The 26,246-nt window shown below is 41.3% G+C and overlaps 2 protein-coding genes across 6 annotated transcripts in view; both read left to right on the top strand.

Moving 5' to 3' along the window:
* AGBL3 (AGBL carboxypeptidase 3) overlaps nt 1-16,230 on the top strand; it is a 33,621-nt gene extending 17,391 nt beyond the window's left edge. For all 3 annotated transcript variants that reach the window (XM_077934891.1, XM_077934893.1, XM_077934892.1), the window contains 14 exons: nt 581-681; nt 824-903; nt 1,075-1,123; nt 3,108-3,206; nt 4,323-4,391; nt 5,212-5,325; nt 6,731-6,856; nt 8,527-8,620; nt 10,134-10,205; nt 10,554-10,730; nt 11,355-11,385; nt 12,355-12,563; nt 13,050-13,305; nt 15,396-16,230. In XM_077934891.1, the coding sequence (XP_077791017.1) occupies nt 581-681; nt 824-903; nt 1,075-1,123; nt 3,108-3,206; nt 4,323-4,391; nt 5,212-5,325; nt 6,731-6,856; nt 8,527-8,620; nt 10,134-10,205; nt 10,554-10,730; nt 11,355-11,385; nt 12,355-12,563; nt 13,050-13,305; nt 15,396-15,645 (1,727 nt within the window). In that variant the 3' untranslated portion in view covers nt 15,646-16,230. The remainder of the gene's footprint in view (nt 1-580; nt 682-823; nt 904-1,074; nt 1,124-3,107; nt 3,207-4,322; nt 4,392-5,211; nt 5,326-6,730; nt 6,857-8,526; nt 8,621-10,133; nt 10,206-10,553; nt 10,731-11,354; nt 11,386-12,354; nt 12,564-13,049; nt 13,306-15,395) is intronic.
* A 2,071-nt stretch (nt 16,231-18,301) lies between these two features.
* Nucleotides 18,302-26,234, top strand: TMEM140 (transmembrane protein 140). 3 transcript variants are annotated; one of them, XM_077934890.1, is made up of 3 exons: nt 18,302-18,320; nt 21,731-21,820; nt 24,312-26,234. In XM_077934890.1, exon 3 carries the CDS (start codon nt 24,321-24,323, stop codon nt 24,921-24,923), a length of 603 nt encoding a protein of 200 aa, XP_077791016.1. In that variant the 5' UTR covers nt 18,302-18,320; nt 21,731-21,820; nt 24,312-24,320; the 3' UTR covers nt 24,924-26,234. The 3 variants fall into 3 exon arrangements, with proteins under 3 accessions (XP_077791016.1, XP_028602383.2, XP_028602384.2); XM_028746550.2 differs by lacking the exon at nt 18,302-18,320 and adding an exon at nt 18,359-18,555; XM_028746551.2 differs by lacking the exon at nt 18,302-18,320 and adding an exon at nt 19,168-19,748.
* Nucleotides 26,235-26,246: the final 12 nt, after the last annotated feature.

Here is a 26,246-nt window from a genome sequence, read left to right as displayed (position 1 = left end):
ATCAAATATTTATCTACCTTATACTGTAGATGTGTCCTTGTGAAGGAATCAGACTAAGACTATTTAACAAGAAATAGCAATCTTTTATATAGTTTTGTGTGGAAATTATTGGTGTTAATTTGCATCCTACTGTCAACTGAGATGGCAGATAAACACTTTGGGAGATGGTAGAAAATAATGAGGAAAAGTGTGAATGTGAGGCAGACTAATCTGCAATGGAGCTAAGGCAGAAGTGTATTTGTTTGGTTTATCTGTGGATTGGGTTATTTTAAAAAAAGGTAGCTGAATGTTATAATTGGAAAGCAAAGGGTATCATTGGAAAGGCAAAGGAATGGAGGTTCTCAAAAGGAGCTATGGGAAGGAGTTTGGGAATATGGAATGTGAAAAGCCATTTGATGAACTTTTGAAAGTAAAAGATTTAAAATAAATATAAAATGTTTTGCTAACAAAAAAGTGTTATTGGGTTGGTAGCAGTCCAAATTAAAATGTGGAATTCCATCAGTGGAGTTAAAATAATTGCTGATATTGAATAGGACAGTTATTTCTTCACTGGTGACTGGTTACCCCCCCCCTTTTCCAGGCAGTAGACATGGTACCCACTTTAGTACCAAGGATCTAGAATCCATAGGACACCATTTCTGTGGCTCACTGTTGGACTTCTGTAATAAAAAGAAGAGTAAGGTAATGCAAATAGACATTATTTCTTGCAGCAGTAATATCTGCAGCAATTATGTACTTAAAGGAATACAGTCAAAGTATTTATTATTATTTGGAAGTAGTGAGGCAGTAAATTTTATTGTTAACAGTGTGTGTTTTTCCTTAGTATAACGAGTGCCTGAATGAATTGGAGGAAATGCTGAAAAAGGGTGATCTATCTGCCTCTGTCAATGACAGAGATTCCAGGTAAAAGGACCTCTTCTAACAATTGTTTTATTTCTAGCTTGTTATTGAGGAAATCGGTGCCATGCTTTCCAGATGTGTTTGCGGAGCAGATAATTGATTTGTTGTGCAGACAAATTCTAGAAATCCATACTCTTGTAAATGAAAATAAACATAATTATTTTTCTTTTACAGTTCTGACAGTTCAGACTCCAATGAGGTTACCGTTAAACTAGAAGCCCAGGTACGATATAGATTATCATCAAAAATTCAGCTTTAGTAAGATTTTACTTGAAATTAATTTCCTTGAAATGTAATATAATGATATACAGAACAGTATACTGGTGTTTAGTTGCAATGTGTCAAAATAATATAGACACACCAATTTTTTTATTCATAAGAAATATACTGGAAAACAAAAAGAAACAACTAGCAGTGCTTGATTTATAATGTAGAACACAACTACTTTATAATATCAACCTGAATGGCAGATTTAGAATTCTTCATACTATCGGAAACACGCTTCTCAATATTAAATGACATATCAACTATTCTTCTATAAATTGTATCTTCAGACAAAGGAATTTTCACAGTCAAGGCTCAGGCAGGCTTAATTGATTTTTCCTGCTGTTGTATGTGGTTTTGTCTGTTGAGCAATCCATTCTGTCACTTGGTAAGATATAATTTGCATCTTATCTGAGACTTTTACTCATTTTTTGAAATACGTTCGCTGGTATTTCTGCTGGTCCAAAAGCCTTTCAAAATATTGAACCTTCTTGTTTGCCAGATTTCCGTGTTTTGACAGCAGACGTCTTGTCATCTTGTTTAGGGCCATGTTGGAATTGGAAAGCTTCTCGCCGCAGATCAAACACATAGGCTGAGGGACGTTTTCATCTCCAGCCCATGTGAAACTGAGGCTCAGATAGATATCCACATATTGCTGACAAACGTGGATCACTAGGATTGTTTTCAGTATCACTTGATGCACTTATGCCCATTTTGAAAAGATAGCTATCCATATTCTGCAAATAAAAAAAAATATTTTGATACTGTACTACACTACACTGAAATGTTTGACTATTTCTTGGATTGTCCTTGAAACTTTCCACCACACTTGCCATCCTTTCCTGCCAGAACCTCTGCTTTAAAGAGTCTTCTTGAACCAGACACAGCAGACCACAATATTGTTATTGTGAGTAGCAAGTGGTGGCACCTAGTTTTGCTCTACAGTGGTACCTCAGGTTACATACGCTTCAGGTTACATACGCTTCAGGTTACACACTCCACTAACCCAGAAATAAGTACCTCAGGTTAAGAACTTTGCTTCAGGATGAGAACAGAAATCATGCTCCGGCAGCACGGTGGCAGCAGGAGGCCCCATTAGCTAAAGTGGTGCTTCAGGTTAAGAACAGTTTCAGGTTAAGAACGCACCTCCGCAACAAATTAAGTACTTAACCTGAGGTACCACTGTACTTGTCTCAGCAAGATCAGTTCTGTCTTCTGATAGGCCCAGCTCCCATCATCACAGAGGGAGGTGGGGTGAGGCAAGAAGCAGCTGGCTGGGCACAGCCCTTGCCTCCCTCCCCCAAGACTTATAGCATGCACTTCTTGTTAGTTGGGGACATATTAAAGGTGCAGAATAGGTGGGGTCGGACAAGACATACACACATACTGTGAGTGATAAATCAGAAATCAAACGTGGAGAACATATCCTCAAAGAGGGAAAGATGTCATGCTAAAAAGTCGTTTCATTTAGGGGGAAACTAAGCATTTCAAGAAATATTACTTTGGTGCTACTGACAAAAATAGAAACCTCAAAATAATAGTCTTCATCTCTATCAATAACATCTGATACAATTTACCCCATCCCTTGGCGGACATTGTTACAGGGTGTTTCCACCCCTGGCCAGTCATTGAGGTGCATTGGGCTGCAGCCATTGATGTGGAGGAGGATGAGGAGATGCACATTTTATTTTCAGGAAATCAGGATGAATTGTGTTAGATTTTATTGAGGACGATTTGGGATGTGAAATGGGGGCATGTCTGCCATTTAGTTGTTCAACATCTAGTTGACACAACATCTAGTTGTTCCCTTAAATCCTTTTGAGTTACTAAGATCTAAGAATAAAATTTAAAGGTTAAATAAAGAAAAAAATATAATGTAGATGACTGTAATCCTATTAAACCTAGATATACATTTTAATTTGTTTGTTTGTTTTGCTTGTTAGGCAAAACCAAGAAAGAAGCATCTGAAAACCAAGAAAGAAAGGAGTGCCTTTCTGGCGTCATCAGGAAGAAGATTTTCTAAACAACCCCATGAATCAATTGTAAAGCATTATTATTATTATTATTATTATTAATTATTGTTGTTGTTGTTGTTGTTGTTATCACTAGGTATTAACAAGATTAGTGGGGTTGCCATATTTTGAAGCGCAAAAAAGAGGAGACACACACACCTCCTTGATTTATTTGTTACTTCCCCTGCTCCGCACAGCCAGTGGCCCTTATGCTTTGTGACCCCCAACACTCCCCCTGCCCACCCACAAGGGGCCACAGACTATTGTTATTGTGCATCACAACCCAAGCAAAGCAGTCAGAGGTTCCTCAAACTCTTCTCCTCAACCCATATACTCAACACCCTCCTCCTGGGTCTCGCCCAGGCAGCTGTCAGAGGAGGAGAGCCAGCAGGTCCACCTCCACTGCTGCTGCTCTCTCTCTCGCTCTCCCTCTCGCTCTCCCTCTCCTCACAAACCCAGTTCCTCCCTCAGCACTGCCCACCAATGGCCGGGGTGTGTGTGAGGGAGGAGGCCTGGCTGGCCAAGTCCTCTTTCCACCCCGACCAACTCTGTTGGAAAAGGCCAGGAATGCCATGCATTAGATGGATCATGTCCATCTAAACAAAAAAAAACCAACTTGGCCATTTTGCTTAATTTTAAAAATCCTCCCAGACAGACATTTTAAGCCTGAAAAATAGGACCTATCTCAGAAAATCCAGACTTATAGCAGCCCTAAGTATTTCTTTATGATGTATAACACTGACAGAAAATCAGAAGAATAAGCACTGTGCAATTTATTGTTTAAGAATATATTGTTGGCCTGGCAAATGCACCAATGTCATGAAGATAAACCAGGATTTTGTCACCTAAGAATTGTTACTTGACCTTCAGGATTCTATCCATCATAAGACCAGGAACAGACCTTATTCTTCACTTCTTAGATCCATCACGATAAAGTTATATACTGAACTAGGAAGATCCAGTACTTATTCGAGCAGACTGGTGCAGTTCAGAAAAGGTGTCTTCAGTACTTTCTTTTGTGGAAACAGAAGGAAAGTGCATCTTGAAAATTCCTGAAATATTATGAGAGTATTTTGTTTACTTTTGCATCATTTTAAGTATAATGGTTTCTCTTATAAATACAGTAATCCCTTTCTTCCTGTTTAGAGTGAAACAAAAAAATCAGAAGAATCTTCCCACAGAATTTCCAAGAGCCATGAACAAATTATAAAAAGTGTAAGGATTTCTATGTATTGTGAAAGATCTGTTGTCCTTTTGTGATCAGAATAGGATTATACAGTATACAGCACAATAGTTAACTGACAGCAAACATTAGTCAGTCAAATCTCCTGCTTATATGAATTCTAAGGTATACCCATAGGAATATATTTGAAATGTTTGATATTTTTAGTAGCTGTCTATAATTGCTCTTTTCCTCAATTATTCAGACAAGTGAAAGTTTATACTTTGGGATAAGTATAAACTTTTTTCCCCCTTTTTTTAAAGGCTTTTTGCAGTAATGTTACAGCTACTACTAATAACTGTGAAATACAGTTATTCACCAAATAAGCAAGGGAAATACTAATGTGTATTAGTATCATTAAGGTTGTAGTTGCACATCTTTTTCATGTTTCTGAGCTGGGCCCATTCATTGCTTTTGATGCATGTACACACCCATCTGGGTCCACTAGCTGCTGTACACAACTAGAGTTGAATAAGGACCAATTGCTGCGAACATTTAGAATAAACCTGTGTATGTCATACATGAAGCATGCCAAGGTTGTTGAGCTTTATGTTTAGCTTTTTTAGTGGATCTGCCAAAGTTCAGTTTTTTTTGAAGAGATCATCCCCTAAAGTTGTTGAGCTTTACTGGGGGGGGGGGGGTAGGCTTCTGCTAGGGGAAGGCAGAACCTCAGTTAATTGAGTACTTTCAATGCTTTTCAGTAATTTTTGTGCCCCCACCCCCATTGGCTACGCCCATGCCATGCTATTATTTTAGTTCTTCCCATGTAAGTGAAGTGACTGGTAAGTAGTACATGTTTCTCTTTCTCCACAGACCCAGGTTTTTCAGAAACTGAAACCAATGGAGCTGCAAAACATACGAAAGGAAAAATATGAAATTACCAAGCAGACTGTAGAACCTTTGTCCAGAACACCCAATGCTAAAAAGGTTTGGCTGGCCCATTAATAGAATAATTTTCCAGATAATCAGAAAATGCATATAGCTTTATGTTAGTGACAACCAAAAGCAGAGTTTGACTTTGACATTAGGAAAAGCTAAAAGGATGCTGTGTCCTGTTGTTAAAGGGATATCTGACAATGTAACATTACCGCTTAAGATAATATGTGTGCTTTGCAATTTATTTATTTAATTACTGAAATAGAACAGCATTGTGGAACCCACTCTAATTAAAAGAATCATAGTTTCTTTTACTTTGCACAACAGTGTTTGGACAGCAGACTGTAAGGTCACCTGCTGTTTCTTTTATATCCTAGAAGATGTTAATTTGGAAGAATCTGCTCATTCCTAGGAGTTGTTAACACCAAAGGTCCTTTACCTTTGTTTTAAGACTATCAGTAAAAGTGATTAAAAAAAGCTTTGTAGCTTTATTCAGAACAATCAATGAAATACATTGAGTAATTATTTCTTTAACTTTTAGCAGGCAGGTATTCTGTTTTACAGAAATGTATTTCAAAGTATGGTCCAGTTTAAAAGAAAGGGATATAATTATATCTCAGTTCCCTGAAGAGCCTTTAGTTGCAGCGCAACAGGAGTTTGAGCATGCTTTTCTTCCTTTGTGATTATCATAACATGTTCTGTGGCCCTTAGCTTCCCATATGCAGAAAGAGAAAGGATGATGTGTCTTTAAACAAGCAATTCTTATGAGATTATGCCTACAGATTCAGAGTATTCTAATTTGGAAGAATCTGCTCATTCCAGGGGTTAGTGGCTCAAAATTAAGAGCCAGGGTAGACATTACATACAGGAAAAAATAAAGACAATACTCATAAATCCCAGATTGGAATCCACTAATAATTCATTTCAAATTGGTTACACGGACCCTCTGAAAGAAACCCAAAGCAAAATGGTGAGTGATTCAGGTAAAACCAGAAAATATCAGGGATCATGAAGGAAAAGAAACTAAGAGAACTTGCTCTGTCAACCCACTATGTGTACCTATTAAGCCCTCTATGGATTAGTTTAATATGGTTTGAACATCTTTTCATTGAACAAAAATATTCCACAACAACCCAAATCTAGAACGTGCTACGGGGACAGAAGCTCCATAAAACAGCAAATGTTTAAGAACAAGTGAACAAAGCTGTTAAATTTACTGCTGAGAGACTTGAAAGGTCCTTTCCTGTGACCCCTGTTTCAGGGGGTGAGAGAACAGTACCTGATTGCTGCAATCCACACACAGCACAGCATTAATATCAGCCAACATTAATATCTCATGCATCCAGATGGCTGATGAGACTATTATGTGACTAGCACAAATAACACAGGTTTTTGTTATAAGCTTGCCTGCATCACTGCAGGAGTGTCCCCAGACAAAATGTTTCTGCCTTTCTAGGAATGCTCTGAGCACTTTTGGGAATGCGCTAAGGAGGAAAATGGGAAGCTGCCATACAGAGGTTGGGTCGGCACCAACACCTCCTTCCACGCCAGTCTGAAAGGAAGACGGAGGAGACATTTTGAGGTAAGCAGAAATGGTGTTGCATGGAATGACCCATTACTGACTCTGCAGTTGCAAATTGCGGCTAGCAAGTTGTCATGCAGAGTCCTTCTAATGCTTGCTTTCTCTCTCAACCTTATTTCCATATTTGCATTACAGCAATATTTGCTTTGCTCAGTTTATATTTTGAAGAGCTGTTCCCAGTAGTGTGCTTAATATTAGGAGCCTTGATAGATCATTAGCCTGATGCTGCAAAGCAACTCCTTGTATCTATAGAGCAGTGATCTAGAAAGGGCTGGAGCTATTTTATTAGGAAACCTCTACTTTAGGAAAGTGATGGCTAACCTGTGGCTCTCAGTATATTGTTGGACTCCACCTTCATTCATCCTAGTCAGTGTGGCCAGTAGTGAGGGATGATGGGAGTTGTAGTCCAGCAACATCTGGAGGTTTAGTTTTGACTAAACCCTGGTTTAGTCAAAACAGATGCATGAGTAAATTTTGCTCTCGGACTATGATATTATTCAGTAAGATTGTATGGTATAATGTTATGATTTTAACTTGTTAATGGTGGCTGCCTAAAAATAAAAACAAATGCATTCAATAGGGTTTTCACATCATTATCTGACCACACATACTATGTGGATATTGCTTAGAAACATTGACTGTGTCAGGGAATGTTGGCTATATGGGGAATGTCTTTTCTGTAAGCTCCAACCATTCAGTAAGCCAGAGTTGACCACATTCCTGCCAGTGTCACAGTGTATACGCCTTAAAGGTGGATTATACAAATACTCTGAACTCTTTCCTCTCCCCCTTCTGTTTCTTAAAAGGGTGCTGCTTTCCTTTTTGATATTGCAATTGCAATACTACATGGGTTGTCAGCATGTCACAACACAAGCAGGACAGCTAGCAGGTATCTGTGGTATTTGGACAGAGGCAGGAAGGCACACATTTCAGGTTAGGACATAGTCTCAGGTGTTTCCGCTTGCCTCCCTTTCCTATGCTGTGCTGCTGTTTGCTTCCCAGACCAAAGCCAAACTACATCAGAGACACTAAGCAGAGGTTACACTAGAATGGTACTATCCCATACTTCACTGCTATGATGTTTACGTGGCGTCCATTTTGAACATTTCCTCCTGTGCTTTGAAACTCCAGCTAACAGTTTGCCAAGAAAATGGTTAGCAATCAAATATTATACAGTTTTTTTAGCTGGAGTGATAGTTTCTAAAGAAGAGGAAAGCTTTCTTAGTAAGCAAAAAGGCAGGGTACATTAAAAAAAAAAAGTAATTACATCCAAGGGATGATAAAATAAGCCTTAAAGGCTGAAGAACTACTTTAGACATTGCATACACCAAAATCTCGCAAGCACACAGAGCCTAAACTTTTGGGGTATAAAGGCTAATTTGTTCATTTGGTGCAAGGATATGCTTGCATAACAAAACTTCCCCACCCACCCTATCTTGTGTGTCCTGCATCATCCTCAATTCTGCTCCAGAGGATTGGGGGAAACCTCAGCACAGGGGGAGGAGAGGGACGGAAGTGCCACAGCACAAGCTTATGCTGACAGAACAAGTTAATTAGCGTTGCATTGGATATAACACTACAGTTCAGTGCTTCTTTACAACAAACTAATTTCAGACTTCGGGTGGGAAGTTTAATAATAATAATGCATTTGCCTCCTTTTACTCTTGCAGTCAAAAGCCTTAGCAGGGCTTCATAAACTCCTCAGAGAAACTAACTCAGTTGTAGAAGGTAAACTTCATGAAATGTCGTTTGATTCCCAAGCAGGTAAGAGATAACATGGGCAAAACTGTTCTATGAACGTCTGAACCTTTTCGTTTGAAAAATTAATATAGGTATTTACAAAGTTGTAAGAAAAGAATTAATTTGTTTTAGTCATAGTCATCATCAGTGCAGATACAGCGTCATGCCGTTAAAGCAATCCATGAAAGGGAAAGAGGAATTCATGCACTGAGTATCTGTGAGGCCATGGCATGCTTCTAGAACATTGCATCTACACTGGACAATAGAATGGTGGCATGCAGATAGCAGCCTCTGCTTTTTGTTCCCTATTCAGTCCAATGTACAGAACAATTACAAAGGACGATTACAGCAAAGAACTGGGATTTAATAGCAACTAACATTGCATTTCTCATATTTTTAATGGGAAGCTCTTCTCACACTATATGAAAAGCATTTTCTCCCATTTGATAAAGTTTTCAGAAAGTGGATCATGCTTTATATTCCCTAAATATTTAGAATACTCTAACTGGATACTTCCTAAACTTCCAATTCTATGCGTTAGCATGAAATTAGAAACACAGAAAGCATTTTGGGGTAGGGGAAGGTACCATGTTGCAGAAGATTTGCACATCCTTGGATTGTGCTGTTCCTTCAACTCCCCTCCTTCCCTTTAATTCCTCCAGCCTTCCAAATGGTCTGCTGGGAAATAAGCATACTGCACATAGGTGTATGGGAGATACTGGATGCTCTGAATCAGTACATGAGTGATCTCAGAAACTCTAGGTTGCCATGCCCTAAGCTTTATAGCTTGGTTTATCCTGTTATCTGATACATGTTTATATGTACGTATCACCTTCTCAATCTACTTGATGCATTTGATAGTAGACTGATATGAAAAGTCAGCCAACAAGAAAACAGAAGGATCTCAGTCTTTCTCAGACAATCATTGGAGGAGGTTGTCTGTAGCATAGGATATTTCCAGATCATGTAGTACCATACCATTCACAGTTTCATTCAATACGGCAGCAGGACAAAGACTTAGGCTCATATGAATTCATGAAACAATGTTTTTCTTAAATGTTTATTGGTTGTTAAATTTTAGTGGATATTACCAAATTGTATAATTCTTTATAACAACATATAATGCTCTGGGAAAGCAACTAATAGTTTTCATGTGTTTCCATATTTTCTAATCTTTTCTTGATAACCTATACATTTCCTAGGACTTGTATACAGTGCTGATACAGTACTGAATATGTAACAACATTTTCATTTGGCTGTTTGGTTCTTTGCCTCCCACCATTCCCCAGAGAATAGATTTCCTAGACATTCTTTGGAATGCCTTGTTTTTGTACTTTGCCCGTAAATAGGCATGCATGCATCTAAAGACATGTATCCAATTAAGTTGACGCTAGTCCACAAAGCTCTTTCGGTAATATTTTGTTTAGCCTTTTAAGTTGTCACAAAACTCTTTCTCCCTTTTCTATAAAAGTTAAATGTGTATTCTTTCTGAGATTCATTTTATGATCCGTTCATGACCGTTGTGGCCATCTTTCAGATTCTATGCCAGATGAACGAAATAAATATACAGTTCAGTACGTCAGTCATTACTTTCCTGAACAAGGATTAAGTAAGTTACTCATATCTTTAATTCATATAATCTTGTGTCTAGACACAGGTTCTACTGTATGTGCAATTATAAGCGATACAATGAAAGCCATGTACTGTATTGCATAAAATAGAGATTTTACAGCCTGATCCTATGCATGTTCACTCAGAGTTTCCACTAAGTTCAATAGGGCTTGCTTTCAGGGTAGAGAGCATTGGAAGACAGTTTTAGAGCATAGAGAATGAGCTAATGGAGATGTACACCAGAAGCATAAATTCATGCAAGCAAGAATAAACTCAAAAATTTTATATTTTGTCCTGCCCTTTAAAATAATACTCTGTGTCTGGTTCCGGCCTTTGTTTCCTACAGATATTGGCTGGGACCTAGCCCAACCTTTGAAGCACATCATCTCACAGAGACTTTTTCTGCCTCCTGCCATCCTTGACCAGATGTGCAACACACCAAGAAGACACCAAGGTGCACTCTCGGGTTGCAAACTTCCTAGGGTGGAAAATATGAGAAAAGAAGCAAAGATTCCACGAAGAAGTAAGTCAACTGAATACTTGGGGATATACTGTGGTCTAAACCACTGAGCCTTTTGGGCTTGCCGATCAGAAGGTTGGCAGTTCAAATCCTAAACGGGGTGAGCTCCCATTGCTCAGTCCCTGCTCCTGCCAACCTAGCAGTTCGAAAGCACGCCAGTGCAAGTAGATAAATTGGTACCGCTGTGGCAGGAAGGTAAATGGCGTTTCCGTGCGCTCTGGCTTCCATCACAGTGTTCTGTTGTGCCAGAAGCGGTTTAGTCATGCTGGCCATATGACCCGGAAAGCTGTCTGTGGACAAACGTCGTTTCCCTCAGCCTGAAAGCGAGATGAGTGCCGCAACCCCAGTCACCTTTGACTGGACTTAACCGTCCAGGGGTCCTTTACCTTTTTTACTGCATGTAGTAGCACTACAGTTCTTTCTATTAAAGCCCATGGCACATTTTGGGGGGAGGTGCTGCGCATTTGGCTCCTCACACCACCCTGTTGGCCCTGTGCCACTGGGATCTGATCTGAATGATTTGCTGGGCGTAAGGAAACTTTACAGAGGGGGAAAGGTTATTTCATATAAAGGAAGCATTTCCTGAAACATTTTCAGTAGCATATTATTTTTCTTTTCTACTTACAGCCTCTCTCATACATGTGGAGTGTCATCCTAGGTAGGAAAACTTATTATTTCTTATCAGCAATCTTCCATGTGGATTTCTCAGTCATATTCTTTATATCTTTATGATTTGGGTTTGGAAAGAGTGTAACATCCTTCTTGTTTTCAGATTTCTAAAAAACTGTATTATTCAGACGGGTCAACCAGCTCTTATTGATGTGCTTAATGCTTTTATTGGATGATGATAATGATGAAAAATTATATACAGTGGTACCTTGGTTTTCTAACATCTCTGTTGACGAACATTTTGGTTTTCGAATGCCGTAAACCTGGAAGTAAATGCTTCAGTTTTTGAACACGCCTCTGAAGTCGAACATGCCACGTGGCTTCCACTGAGTGCAAGATCCTGAAGCCTAGCTGTTGGCTGTTGAGTTTTCAAACGTTTCAGAACTCGAACCATCTTCCGGAACAGATTACATTAAAAAACCGAGGTACTACTGTACCACCCTTTATTAAAATATCCCAGGGTGATGTACAACCTTTTAAAAAGATTACAGAACATCAATGATAAAAACATAATAAAAGCATAATAAAAAGCATTCTGACAGACAGCCTAATAATAAAATGGTCAATTTAAATGCTTTTTGTGCATTCTTTCAAAAAAAAAATTGCACAAAACAGGGTGGAATGGATTTAAGATGACTGAGTGCCAAAAGAACAGGTTTAGGTTAATCTGTCTATCCCTAATTAGAAGAGTACTGAACTCTTATGTTGAACGCAATGGCATTTTGAGATGCTTAACTTGGGATGGACTGTGCCCTGAGTCATGTCACCAGTGCGCTGTGTCTTAAAATGACAAAGCTTAAACTAAGACACTGTGTTTTATTTTTATTTGTGAATGCTAAATTGTATAGCAATTCTGTATTAAACAAGCATTTATATATCATCTTGGATTTTATACTGCAATTGCTACTTCATTTCATGTATTTATTTTATTTTATTCTGTGGCCTTAATCTGTTTCAGCTCTCTGGTTCTCCAGGCAACTGGAGAAAATAACACTGAAAGGGGTTGTGTCACATTGGAGTTAGGAGAAAAAGAAGTACAAAACATGGCCCTGGCTCAAGAAACGCATTTTAATTCTTTACACAACAAAGCTACAACTTGGCGATTAGAGAAGTGTCGACCTGGAAGAGCCACTAGTTGCAGAGAGAAGACATCTTTACAAGCGAAAGGTTTCTTTCCCGCCTTCATCATTGAAATTATTAGCAAAAGACTCAAGTACAGTGGTACCTCGGGTTAAGAACTTAATTCATTCTGGAGGTCCGTTCTTAACCTGAAACTGTTCTTAACCTGAGGTACTACTTTAGCTAATAGGGCCTCCCGCTGCCTCTGTGCCGCCAGAGCATGATTTCTGTTCTCATCCTGAAGCAAAGTTCTTAACCCGAGATATTATTTCTGGGTTAGTGGAGTCTGTAACCTGAAGCGTCTGTAACCTGAAGCATCTGTAACCCGAGGTACCACTGTACACTAGTATGGATGTTGCAGCATGTCATCAAAATTCCCATAATGGTCCTCTGTTCTACTCTGCTGTGTTTATTTCTGTATCTCCACTAATCTATTAATGAATGTTGGGGCTAAGCCCTGAGAGTTGCAACTCAATTTGATCTCTGGAACAAGTAATAATTTACAGGAGTTTTTTTGTCTGTTTTTGATCCCAGATCTTCTTGACAACCTGAAACACAATTTAGATGACAAAGAAAGGAAAATAAAGGAGAAATCACCAGCAAGCAATGTTAAAGTTGACAGAAACAATGGAGGAAATCATGAAGGAAGTTTTAGACTCAGTGAGCCCTCTCATACACAAGATTTTCTACAACTCTCCTTACCTTCGGTGTCAGAAGGAAAGTATAGGCAAGTCACTGAAAAATACCAGAAGAATGAACAGCAACCTAAGTTGTCCTTAGGTCGGCCCCGGTAAGTGAACAAGACTGCCTGTTTCATGCAACATTCAGTGTATCTGCTCTGAAAAGATGCTTTAGCATTAACTGTATCGTAGCTTGTGCTCCCTGAAGACAGAATGCTATGCGAAGGAAGAACCTGATGCCAATATTGCACCTGAAACAGTGTAACCTCCACTGCCCATGCTGCTTCCACAATTGCTACTCTTCGTCATTCACAGGCATCTTCTACACACTGGGGGAAACCAATGTACCAAGAGAGCATAAACACTTCCATGCCAATATGCCCCTAGAATTCATGTTGCCGCTCAGTGGGACCCCATACTCTCTGGGTGGAGTTATTTCAGTCTCCCAATAGCACACATGACTATTCTATGAAATCAAGTCTGTGCAAATAAGAGTTTGAATTTTCTGTTCCAATGCTTAAGAAGCCCCTTGATACAGATGGTCAATGGGCTGGTTCATACATCACACTTAGACATAGTTTGTTTTAAACCATGGCTTAATCATGAATGTGCCTTCTATGCCTCCCTGCAAATGTAGCTTTTCCCACCCTGAGGGTGCTGTTCATGGCACAAACAAACCATATCATCAGTTGCAGTTTTGTGCAAACCTAGATCATAATTTTTTTCTTTTATTTTTTTAAAAAACCACACAAGTTTTCTTCAAACTAACTCTGAGTGGTTGTTGTTGTTGTTACATATATTAGTCATATTTCTTTGCCATGGCAACTCAAAGTGACTTACAAAATGACAAAAAAACAAACCAAAAACAACCCACATATATACATTCAAACCAAAGAGAAAGAATACATTAAAATATCCCACCCACTCTAAAAAGCAACAGATAGTTAAGAGCCAAATGCCCGGTTAAAAAGGAATGCTTCTACCTGGCATCTGAAGGTATGTAATGACAGTGCCAGACGAGCCCCCATTTCACAAATGGGGAGCCACCATCGAAAAGGCCTGTTCTTGTATTGCCCGTCTCCTGATCTTCCATGGAGGGGCACACAAAGAAGGACCTCAGATGGTGACCACAGTCTCTGGGAGACTCATACAGGGAGAGACATTCCTTGAGGTATTGGGAGTCCTGTGTTACATAAGGCATTAAAGGTCACCTTGCCCCAGTGAGCAGCCTGGCTGCTGAATTCTGCACTAGCTGAAGTTTCTGAATCATCTTCAAAGGCACCCCCACGCAGTAATCTCACTCCTAGAGGTTACCAGTGCTTAGACAACAGAAGTTAGGTTATTCCTATCCAGATATGGGCATAGCTGGGCCACCAGCTGATAGAAGGTGCTCTGCACTACAGAGGACACCTGAGCTGCAAGTGATGACAATGAATCCAGAAGTTTCCCCAGGTTACATGCCAGCTCCTTCTAGGGCAATGTAACCCCATCAAGAGCATGTCACTTCCCATCTATCCAGTACATAACCAAGGCAAGACATTGGTCCAGGACATCCACTCCACACCTGCAGATGTAAAGGAGTAGCAGAGCTGTGTGTCCTCAGCATATTGCTGACAATGTATTCCAAAACTCCAGAAATTGGGCCTAGTACAGGTGTTCCCCCTTTACCCCACCTTTTGGCAACACGGGGGCTTTATAAATGAGTATTTAAATATAGGCAGTGGTGGGTTACCTTACAAGAAGGCACAGAAAAGGCAAGGCAGTGGTGGTTCAAGAAACACTTTGGTGACGGTACATTTAGATTAGGTTTTATAAAGATTATATTAGCCCAGTAGGACCCCACATTCTGGATTGACTAAAGCAAGGTAGGAATAACAGGAGACCATGCCAGGAAGATGAAGGTTCATATTAGTCCTTATATGTGACTTTAAAGTGTTCAAAGCACGTCACATACCTTTTCTCTCGAGATTACAGTAGTCCAGGCAACAAGTAACCACAGATCTTAGCAGCCTGAGGATTTCCATTCTGATTTACTGGTGCTTGGAAACCGGGTGCTTTCTAAATAGTTCTTTGAGAAGAAGCTGGTTAATGAAGTAAAATGTGAACAATAAATGGAGGCTGCCTGGTTGGGATGACAATTTAGTGGATTTGTCCTTATGAGAGGGACACTGAGATCAATTTCCTTTGTTTATCTGTGCAGACCTCGCTTGGCTACACTAATGAATACAAAAGGGACCCACAAGGCACTTTTACTGAAACGCTGTGAGGATGATGAAGCATCCACTTCTACATCTCTACTGCACACTGGGCCAAAAATGGCAGTGAAAAAGTTACTGTGCCAAAGTGAGAGCAAGTTTTTTTCAAAGAGACGCAAAAGTGAGTGCCTAAATCACAGGCCTTCAATGCAAGACCTTTCAGCAACAACTGAGAGAATTTCCTTTCACGCTTAGAAACAGGTGCCATTTCTTTTCAGGCAGCTAACAAGCCAATGCATACCACTGCAAAGGCTCCATCCGGATGGACAACCTGCAATGATATCTTCAGAAATTATTGCTTCAGTTTCTTAGATGTGGTGCTGGGGAAATGCAAAAAAAAAGTATCTTCATTGTACAGCACTTGTGCCATGCGCAGGCTTGGAATACAGGATACAAAAATATGCTGGAACATCACCCATGAGGCTTCTGTGACAGATAAAAATGAAACCAAAATATGAACTCGTTTATGTTTATTGTTGACAAATTTTACAGGGAAGCAAGTCTAGTCATTTTACTTTTGAATTTCACTTGCTTTAAAACTGATGCTGTTTTTTTAAAAATGATTAACTGAAAAAGGAGGGATTGGGGTAGTGTTTCTCAGTACTAAAACCTATTAGACAAATTAAAAAATCATAGTGAGGATCATCATCCAATCTTGTCTTAAATCTAAAAAGAGAAATAACAAATGATCCGCAGGAAGGAATTGCTTATCTACAGTTAGTCAAAATGGTATTAAATTGGAGGTTCCAATCAAGCACTGTATTTTCCTAATGGCCAAGATCTGCCTATAGTGTCTACTCACAAGTAAGTCCCCTTTAGCAAAGGTTCCAGAAATGTTAATTAAAAGTTTCCTTCTTGTAGGTTCAGCCATTTTATTGGTTCCTGGTGGGTACCTTTAACTTTGATACATAGGGTAACGTTCCCATTAGTTGCTTGAAATGCAGCAAGCTGCATTCACACAAAGTTGTTCACATCAGACAGGGGAGATGTCATCACCTGACACGCAGGACCCTTTTTGGTTTCCCCACCCCCGCAACCCCCCTGGAACTCCTGTTCATAAGCCATCTGTGTCTGTGTGTTCATCTGCACCTGCACTAAGGCAGCTAGGGTAGGTTCACATTACTGTTTACTCCGCACTCCGTTTTCTAATCAGTTTGAAGCTGGTTTGAGGGGGGAAACACATCAAACAGCAGTTTCTTGACAGTATTTGTTAAGAAACTACAGGATCAATTTGCATTGTGGCTTAAATTGTGAATGCAGCTTCAAAAATTAGTGGGAGAGCACTGAATAAGTAATTGGTAATGTGAGTATACCCTTACAGTACTTTCTGTTCCAGAGGGAAAGGGAAGATAAAACTTTAATTATTTCTCTCTCATTTTCTGTTTTATAGTTCTATTTTGCTGCTCTTAAAAATGGGGGAGGGGTGGATAATGCAAGACTTATACTGAATCCCACCCCCAGCTGTGGTATGGATTGAGGAAATGACATGGGTAAAGGATGAAAACTACCTTCCCCCAGTGCTATGGTTCCAATCTGAATCCACAGGCCACATTTAGCCTTTACAAAACTGACGTGACCTCCCCAGGGTGTGTATGGAGGTCCTTGGCTACCTAGATGACAAGAGTCCACTCAGCATCGCTGATGTGGTCCAAAGGAAAGCAGTTTGGCACCAGCTTGGCTGCAGGAGTTGCAAGAAGGTGGTGTACAGATGCCATCCAGCCATCTTAAGAGAATTCATCACAATCCCCAGACTAACAGGCTAAAGCTGCACAATTTAACAAAAGGCACAGAAGCTTTGAAAAACCATTTACCTGTGCACATTGGACAGGCTGGTGCTGCACTGTGAGGGGCTTCATATTCAGTTGTGCATCATAGTGCTACAGGGCATGGCAATGCTGTGGTTAGCTGTGCTGGTCCAGTCTTCTTACAGGATATGCCCCCACTCCCTGCATTTTAGCACCTTGCTGCAGTCCTCATACTGCAGATCTCAGCAAATAAACCTGGGTACACCTGTTGATTCTTCTTTTTAGATTGGTACAATAAACTATTTGAAATTTGCATTGATGAAACCAATGAATTCAAAAGAGCCAACTCATGATACCATTATGAGGAATTGCACTGAGATCCCACACCCAGGAGTGTGCAACATGAAATGACAAGGTGCAATGTGATGAGTACTTGTGGGGTTTTTTAAACACATATAAATCCGTATTGGTTATAAATTAGTTACCACCCAAAGAGTCTGGAATTACGTACTGGGATAAATTTCAGAGCACCAGCATAATGTTTCCATGTGATAGTGGCCAAATTATGACCCTAGCAACAACCCACATCACCAGGCCATATTATGGTTGAGCAATACTCAGCTGCTAAGTAACTTTATGCCTGCCTTGCAGTTTCAAGTGCCCTACAACAAGCAGCCCGGGGATAAAAGCCGTGGGGCGACGTCAGAGTTTGCACTTGCATGCTATTTCTGCGCATGCACTTGGACGCACTACTACTGTACTCTAAGCGTGCATCCCTTTTCCATCACGGTTCATATGAGGTTCTGCCCCCGCTAACCAAAGCCTCCCCTCCCAACAAAAATCCTGGCTACGCCCATGTTATGGTGTATCTCTACAGAAAGTTTTCCGTTTTGTTTCCTGGAAAGGCTCTTGTTGCATTTAAGAAACTGCATGATAAACACGCCCATTTCCAGGGAAAAAAATCACCCCTTATCGCCGCCTGTTGTGCAGCTGCGTTAAAAAAAGAAAGAAAAGAAACCTTACCCCCCTGCGGGGAGTTTTGTTTCGCATCCCTGATCAACTTAAAATGAAGCCCATTGATCACGCCTGATGAGATCAGCTGGGAGGTAGAGAAGCAAGCACTAGGTAAGACGTCGAGTCAACTTTCACACAAAAAATAGATCATGCAGCTTGGAGGGCGACAGTAAACGCTCCCCATCCGCGAAAAAGCCAATCAGACCGAAAACGAAAGAGAAATCTGCTGAGAGTGCGGCACGTGACGCATTGCTTTGCTTTCTCAAACAAGCAAGTAAACAAGCGCTTAGATCGACTTCTGCGCCGGAGGGCAGCGCATCTCGCCACCGCCGAGCTCCGCGAGCAAGTAAATATTCTTCCTATTTGCTCCCCGCTTGCTTGCGCTTTTCTTTTTATAACGCATGGAGAACTTTTAAAGGAATAATTTGGGGTTAGGGACGCGGAGATTCACTCCAGTATTTCATGGCAATCAGTTTGCTCGTCGTCCCGACTTTGGGCAACTCGGTGCTAAATCACTTTCCCGGTCGCTTTGCGCAGGTTTCCCCGCAGCTCCGGAGAAAGAGAAGCAACGAGTGCATTTGCTGTCGATTTTCGCTTAGTGATGGTCTCGCTTTTCTCCAATGCGGGTGGGCAGGTTTTCCCAAGCATTGGAAATAATAAAAACTCAGCAAATAGTTTTCGGGGGGAGGGGGCTGGCTTCTAGCATGTCCGGCTATTTTCTGGCAGCGCGTGACAACGCTACTTCTGAAACACGCTTGGCGTTCAACCCAACCCGCTTTAGGCTTACTCCCGTGGCACGTCTGGAAGGCCTGAAGAGCGACGAGGGTTCCCGAGGGTTGGGAGAGGCATGGCGCACCCATTCCCATACACTTGGGGGTCGGGCCATATCCGGCACGAATTGCTCCCCCCGAGGTGAAAAGGAGGGATGAAGGCCGAGTTTGGGGGAGGCATTTGGCCGCTCCGTGACGGGGCGCCTCATTTTTGAGGTGGGGAGAGGGGCGGGTCAGAGAGCAGCGCCCCCCGGAGATCAGTTTGGAAATCCTTTTTCTGCACCTGGCCTTGGCTCACCCCTCCCCCGAAAAAGACCCCTCAGGCTGGCTTGAACCTCCTTTCCCCGAGTCTCGTTTTTCCTGTTCTCTTCCCGAACAGACCTGGAAGTTACTTTTAAAGGGGCGTTTGTGTGCCTGTGTCTGTCTTAGGCCCACTCCCGTTGCTGCAGGTATCCTACTTCTGCCTCTTCCTATCCCCCCCCCCCCTCTAGACCCTTAAGCCACTTGCCTCCCGCCCCGCCTCCCGTCCACTTGTTGTTTGGTCTTCTCGACAAAACTTCCTTCTTCCCCGCCCCTGGCGCGCTATTGTTCTCCTTCCTGCTTATCTCTCTTGCTTGCTCTCCTGTTAATTTTCGCCTGCCAACGCCCCGCCCCCAGCAAACTTTTCCTTCTAAGGTGCAACCCAGCCCGCTGCTTCTTATTTTGCTTTCGCTTTTGCTGAACATTCAGCCTCTCTCGAAGTGCGTCGGTGAATCTGAAAGCTTGCGAAGTGAGTAAACATTAACTATTTTAGGTGATGATTGCTCCTGCAGGCGGCTCTCGTCTTCAAAGCCCCTTGGCCGTGCGATCTCCTGTTTATTTCTCCTCCGTCTTTGGGAAAAATGCACGCAGTCTCCCTAGGGCTTGTGGTCTTGTCCGCAAGTGGGGGGGGGGGGGCGTCAGTCCTCCCATCCCTAATGGCAGAACGCCGAGATTTCAAATGCTCAAAAATGGTTTATTATAGCCTTTGTAGAGCTGGAGATACCTATTGGGCAAAGTCTGGTTTGTTTGGTTTCTATCTTTCCTGTTTTTAGCCAATAAGCGAAGTGGTAGTAATGATTGACATTTAGGTGGGAAAGCATCTAGCCAATTAGACAAAAACGGAGTCTACAGTACAGGCGTTGGAAATTACTGTTTTCATCTTATTTTAAGACTGTTTGTGCTCCCTGGAGGATGATTGCTGTTGCCCTGTAGAAAATGGTTCAGATATTCAGAATTTCAACACTTGCTTTCACCTGCCTCCTGCCTGGAGGGGTATTGTTCTTGCCATTTGGATGTTTTGTATTTTATTGTTGGGTATTGTTTCATGTAACATGATATGTTTGTTTGATATTAGTGTTTAAATCATGTTCTGTTTTGTAACTTAATGAATCACCTTAACTTAATGAATCACCTTAAAATAATTAACTCTGCTAGTGCCAATGTAGGTAAAAGTCCTCTTTTGCATCTGCTCCCCTCCATCTTCTCTATCTGCTGTCCTTTCTGATGTCAGGGTATCCTAGGGAATTGAAAATTCTAAATACCGTACTATAGTGTAAATCAAAGGTGCTCTTGCCTACAGAGACTTCTGCAGATCTTGCTTTTTAAATCATGTATAATTTAGTTGAGATTCCTGCATTGCAGGGGATTGGACTAGAGGACCCTTGGGATCCCTTCAAGCTCTAGAACTTTGCTGTCAATTTTTAAAAACCTTATAGTTCAGCAATTACAAAGAAACTAGCGAGTTGGGGACAAAAAACACATTCCAGCTTTAAGCACAGAATCCAAAGGAAAAGTGAGCCACATAATGTCTTAATCTTAAGCACCAACCAAAATAAAAATATATTTTTGTATACATCCAGGCTTAACTGGCATCTGTTTGGCTTCTGCAAAGGAAAGGGAAGCAAATATTGCTCACTCATTTTTCTAGCTGATAAGGAAGAAAGCAAGTTAACTTGTGGGAAAGGAGTTGAAAATGGAAATGAGTAACTTCTAAGTAGTAATGACGCAGTTTGTGAAAATTTCCTCTGCAACAAGGTGGTGGCATTAAAGGGCATTTGGATGATAGCCAAAAATCAAATAATTATTTGGCAGGAATCATACAGACATTTAAAAAGCTACTAGTTAGTATATAGCACAAGTGTGTGTTCATATTGGCTAAGACTGATGAGTTTGCTCCCTCCCCAAAAAACAAAAAAAAAGGTGTATATGTACAAGAAGAGCCTTGCTAAATCAGATTAACTGTTTGGTTTAATTAAGTATCCTGTTTCCAACAGTGGCCAGCCCACATTGGGCAGAGAGCATCTTATCCTCCCAGAATCTGAACATCAAAGATGTATTGCCTCTGAACATGGAGTTTTCCCTTAGGTATTGGGAGGAACTTGGGAGGGTGCATCCATCCTTCTAGCTCAGTTCCAATTATGCAATCCAGCCAACTGGGACTCTCTTAAGTCCCATTTATTTCAGTGGAAATGTGAAGCACATTAAATATCGCCCATGGAAACCAGTGAAACCTCAAATTCCTTTGTATTGCCTGGATCCTGCCCTTATTTTTACTGTGCCAATGAAAATATGCTTCTTTCCTGTCACACTACTATATGCCTACAGGAGGGGTGTTATTTGGAATTTCCCTTGCCATAATGGCATCATTCTGGCTGCCAGCGCATCATTAAATGTTGTGGCCAACTCACACTTTGAGCAGATGATGACATGGTGAAATCTCATTTTCCGTAGGTGGCACAATGATGCATTCCAGGCATTGAGGAGGCCTTGATCTGCTGGTTGCTGTGTACTGGTTAGAACTAGTTGCGTCTTTTATAAAAGGTGAGTATTGGTCATCCTCTTGTTTCCTCCTCCACTTCAGTCTTTAGCTAGTGATTCCTCCAGCCTTGCATGGTCTTGCACAGTTTGATGTTGTAATGCATAGATTAGATTATCTGTGTAAAGTACTCTCCAGTTTAGTAGGGAGGGGGCAAGCATCTGGTAGCATCACATTGACAACTAGTATGAGTAAAACTTTACTAGAATATAGCTGCCAGAACTTAGTATCCTGTCAATTGTGTAGAAGTTGCAACCAGTTCTGCCTCTATCAGCAAGCAGAAGACAGAGACCTGAAGGGTATGAAATTTCAAGATATATAATGTATGTTTTACCACAGCATAGCATAAAATGATACAGATACCAGAGGATAGGGTATCATTTAAAATCCACATTTTAGCTTTTGTATTTGGGGTACCAAATTGGCTTGTACAACAGTCACAGACAAAGGAGCCTTATCAAGTGATAAGACAATTTACTAAAAAACTAAATCATGATCTTCAAAAGCTTTGTCAATTTTATCCTGTTCAGTTGGCCCAAAGTGAAAAATTGTGCTCTGTGACAGTTCTAAGTAAATAGAGATTATGACTTCTTCACCCAGCATAAATGAGTACCTGAGGAAAAATATCTGGAGCAATACGACAATAGTTACTCTTGGTTTTCTTCCACAGTGAAGCCTTATGTGTGTCGGTTTTCAAAATTTCAGCCAGATAACTTTAGCCTGGAGTGAAACCTTAGAAAGGATGTTTCCAAAGAAGCATAGGTAGTAAGAGACAAGTACACATTGGCCTGATTTGTATAACGTTAAGCCATGGTTTGTTAAACTATGGTGTATTAAACATTAGCTATGACTCGGCATTGCGTGGGAAGCTAGCACCTTGCTTTAACCATGGGTTGTTTGGCTACCCTATACCAGGCGTGCACCAAGCTTTAAAGGCACAAGGCAAAGCAGCTAAAAATAAGCCAACCTTTGAAGAAACAAGCCATGGTTTGTTCAGTCATCTGCAGGGCAACTCAGTTAAACCATTGCTTCACAGATGGGCCATCAGCATTGCATTCACAGGCACCAGTGTTTCCAGCAGTTCCTCTTTAAACATGGCCCTATTTTAAACATGTCCCCATTTTCCCTGGGTGACAGGATTGGACACCTACCACCCCTTCTGTTCTGAACAGAGGAGATACAAATAAGCTTTTCACTGGTGGCTGATATAGGTGTCTGTTTCCTATTGATAGATGGGACATACCTGTACCATTTTCTGGTTCTGTCTTTTTACATTCTTTTAGATGTAATGGCCAGTTTGTAGTAAGTCATGCTCCCACAACAGGCGTTTTGTGATGTGTCATGCCCCCACAGCAGCTGCCCTGTTACTGATATCCATGACACGTTCTCAAAATTCCAAGAGAGCCTTGCATGCAAACGAGGCCAACGAGTTCGATTTCGTAATCCTTTTCTTAGTCACAGCACTCCTAAATTACTCCGGTACCTTACGTACCAAATGTTACTTATATGTGTTGCAACTGAAAGTAAAAGCATCCTTCTGCATCAATCCCCATGAATAACTTTGCAGTTAAGAGTTGTTCCCACGTTCTTTACCCTTTGGTTGCGTAGGAACCACACATAGTTCAAGGTGGTGGTACTTCTTGCAGGATTTCACACCCACGCTGCTCACCTCGCCCTTCCCATTTAAACCACATTAATCTTAGTGTTGGGAAAAGGCCATTTGATGGTGCATCCATTACTGTAGTCCACAAGCAGTGGAATATGGCTGCAATTTTTTTTGCATTCCTATTCAATGATGCCCATGTCATTAGTGGAACAGGAACATTTGAATGTTGCTCGTCTCTTCCCACCACTCCCAGTGTTAATGACAGAGAACTCCTTGCAGTAGTAGCCTTTTTGTAGCTGTTTGAAAGCTAAATCACCAGCTGATGTCCCCATCATACAAAAACAACCACCCCTCGAGTTGCTGCTGAGCGCTTTAAAGATAAGCTGTGCACAGAACCTCTCGATGTTGCATCCTGAGTTATCAAATACAGATGATTGTAGGGATAGCATGCAAAGCCAAAATTGTGTATACTTAAAAACACATTTGGGTCAGTGGTGGATGGGATTGCCAGTTTTCCAGGACACCCACCCCCTTGAGACTCACCTCTTTCGTTGGGGGGCAACTGGCTGGGAGGATGTGAGTATAAAGCTGCTCCCTGTTTTTCTTACTCCTATGGTTTGTACAGAGCCTGTGATTAGTCCAAGGGAACTAGCCAACCTTCATACACCTGTCGTTCCAGACTGTCCCTATACATATATATTAACCAGCCACACATTTTATCTTCTAAAAAGCTCTGGGTGGCATACATGGTCTCTTTCAACCTTTCCCTACTGTTTATCCTCTCGGGCTGAGAGTATGACTGGCCCAATATCACCAAATGGGCTTTGGAGCTAGGCTAAGCAGGGATTTGACCCCTTGAAACTGAAACTTGTGATTTTTTCTCCTAGCAGGTGGCCAAGATGAAAATACAACCGAAATGCTCGAAAGACAATGCTAAGCCCAGCAGTGGTCTGCAGAGGCAAAGGTTCAGCCCATGCCTTTTCTACCTGAATAATCTCCTCTTGGCAATTGGCTATGTAGCTCTGCTGCTTTATGCCCTCATCTGGAAAGCTGGGAACATTGTGGACTCTTCCACCAAAAAAATTGGCTTCTACAACTTCTGCTGGTGGGACCAGGAAGCAGAAAAACTTGAATGCTTCAAGAACTTGGAGAAGGTGGGCATCAACAGTGTTGCGCTGGTGTTGTCAAGGATCTGTGTGTATTCTACGCCAGTCTTGTGTCTCTTCGTTGCCACTACAGTTTTGCAAGCCCTGTGCTTGAAAGACAGAGATGGATTCAAACTGGCCTGCATCCTTTTGGCCGTTGGCAGCTTGATGTTGCCCGTTGGCCTCGCTTTGTTCATCTTCCACACTGAGCCATGGATAAGGGTCTCTGAATTTGGTGAAGTTTTTGTAGCCCTGGCTGGGGCTCACATTTTGATGCTACTCCACTTGATCTTTCTTGTCCTGTTCCTTGCACATTGCAAGGATGCTCTACCCAAAGGACAAACCTTTCCTGTGTAAATATGTGAAGTTCCTGCCTGGGATACCAAATGCTGTAGTGGATTTAAAAGATAAGTGGATCCTGTGACCCCGAAGCCTTTCCAAGCCCTCACATGAATGATAAGCATGTTGGGGGGAAGAGTTGGCACTCCTAGCACAGAGATATTTCTCTCTCTATCTTAAGTGCCGGGGGAGGGAGGGAGAGATTGCATGATTGGTGCCTCCTTCAATCAAGCACTCATTTAGGTGTGATCAGTACATGGCTCTTTAAAAGTCAGCAGTAGCTAACTGCTGCTTGGCAGTATTGGAATTTTGCTGGGCATCCAAACTGTTTAGAACAAATTATCAATAGAAGATAAGCTACTATCTCACAAGTCATGGTTTGACTTACAAGCCTAGTCATTATTTGTGGTCATCAATTGCCCCATCCTCTGGCACATGCAGAGGGGCAGTTTTCTCATCTGTGCTGAGGTTTAGAGAAAGTAAAGTACAGCGTGTCACTCACTGCTTTGAAGAGACTTATCCTGCTGCTGCTTTTCTCCAAACTTGTAATGCAAGCAAAAACTTAAGGATGGAGTGAGCCTCATGCTGTTCTACCACTACCATGCTTATGTTGCACAAATTTGCGGTTTTGTTTTTTTCAAAAAGAAGTGATATACAGTGTTCTTTTACAACTTTTGTATTGATCAAAGGCGTTTAAAGTTGGACGTGGTTGTGTATTTTCTAGCTTTCAACCAAAGACGGGTTCAATGAACAGGAGCCAGGATTACTTCACTTCCCTGTGTATAGATGGCTGCTAATATTCCATTTATTCATGCCATCAATCAAACGCAATGGTGCAGGGGGCTGCTGCTTCTTTTATGCTTGGGGTGGGGACCCTGCAGCCTTCCTGGTGCTGTTGGGACTGCCAGCACACAGCATGGTTAATAGGAGGGACTACAGGAATCTTACTGCAGGGTCACAGCCTCCCATCTCTGCCATGTGCAAGATTCCTGGTTTCCTTTGCATTTAGTTTGCAAAATAATTCATTTAAGTATGGTTGAACACACATTGCAGACACCTGGCTACTGCTGCTGCTATCATGAGAATACTGATAGTGACTGATAAAAGTGGGAGCGTTCTCTAATTATATAGGCTGATGCGTAGCCATATTGCTATGTGATGCTGGGAGGTTTTTCTTTTCCTTCAGTTCCAAGTGTAAACAAAGCATTTTGGGAAGCTTAACATTATACAATTGTAGCCAAAGAATATTTTTTCAAGTGTCTTGTGGCCAAACCCAACTCTTTGTTACTTATACAAGAGATACTGAAATAAAAGGTTTGTTAAATACTACTCGGTGTGACT

This window comes from Podarcis muralis, chromosome 10, assembly GCF_964188315.1.
Source record: "Podarcis muralis chromosome 10, rPodMur119.hap1.1, whole genome shotgun sequence".
Classification (NCBI taxonomy): domain Eukaryota; kingdom Metazoa; phylum Chordata; class Lepidosauria; order Squamata; family Lacertidae; genus Podarcis; species Podarcis muralis.
Note: the sequence above shows the minus strand (reverse complement) of the source record. Positions and strands in the feature narration are given on the sequence as shown.

Excerpts from the sequence above, each read along its gene's own strand:
- TMEM140 (XM_077934890.1), top strand. The coding sequence starts at position 24,321 with ATGAAAATACAACCGAAATGCTCGAAAGACAATGCTAAGCCCAGCAGT.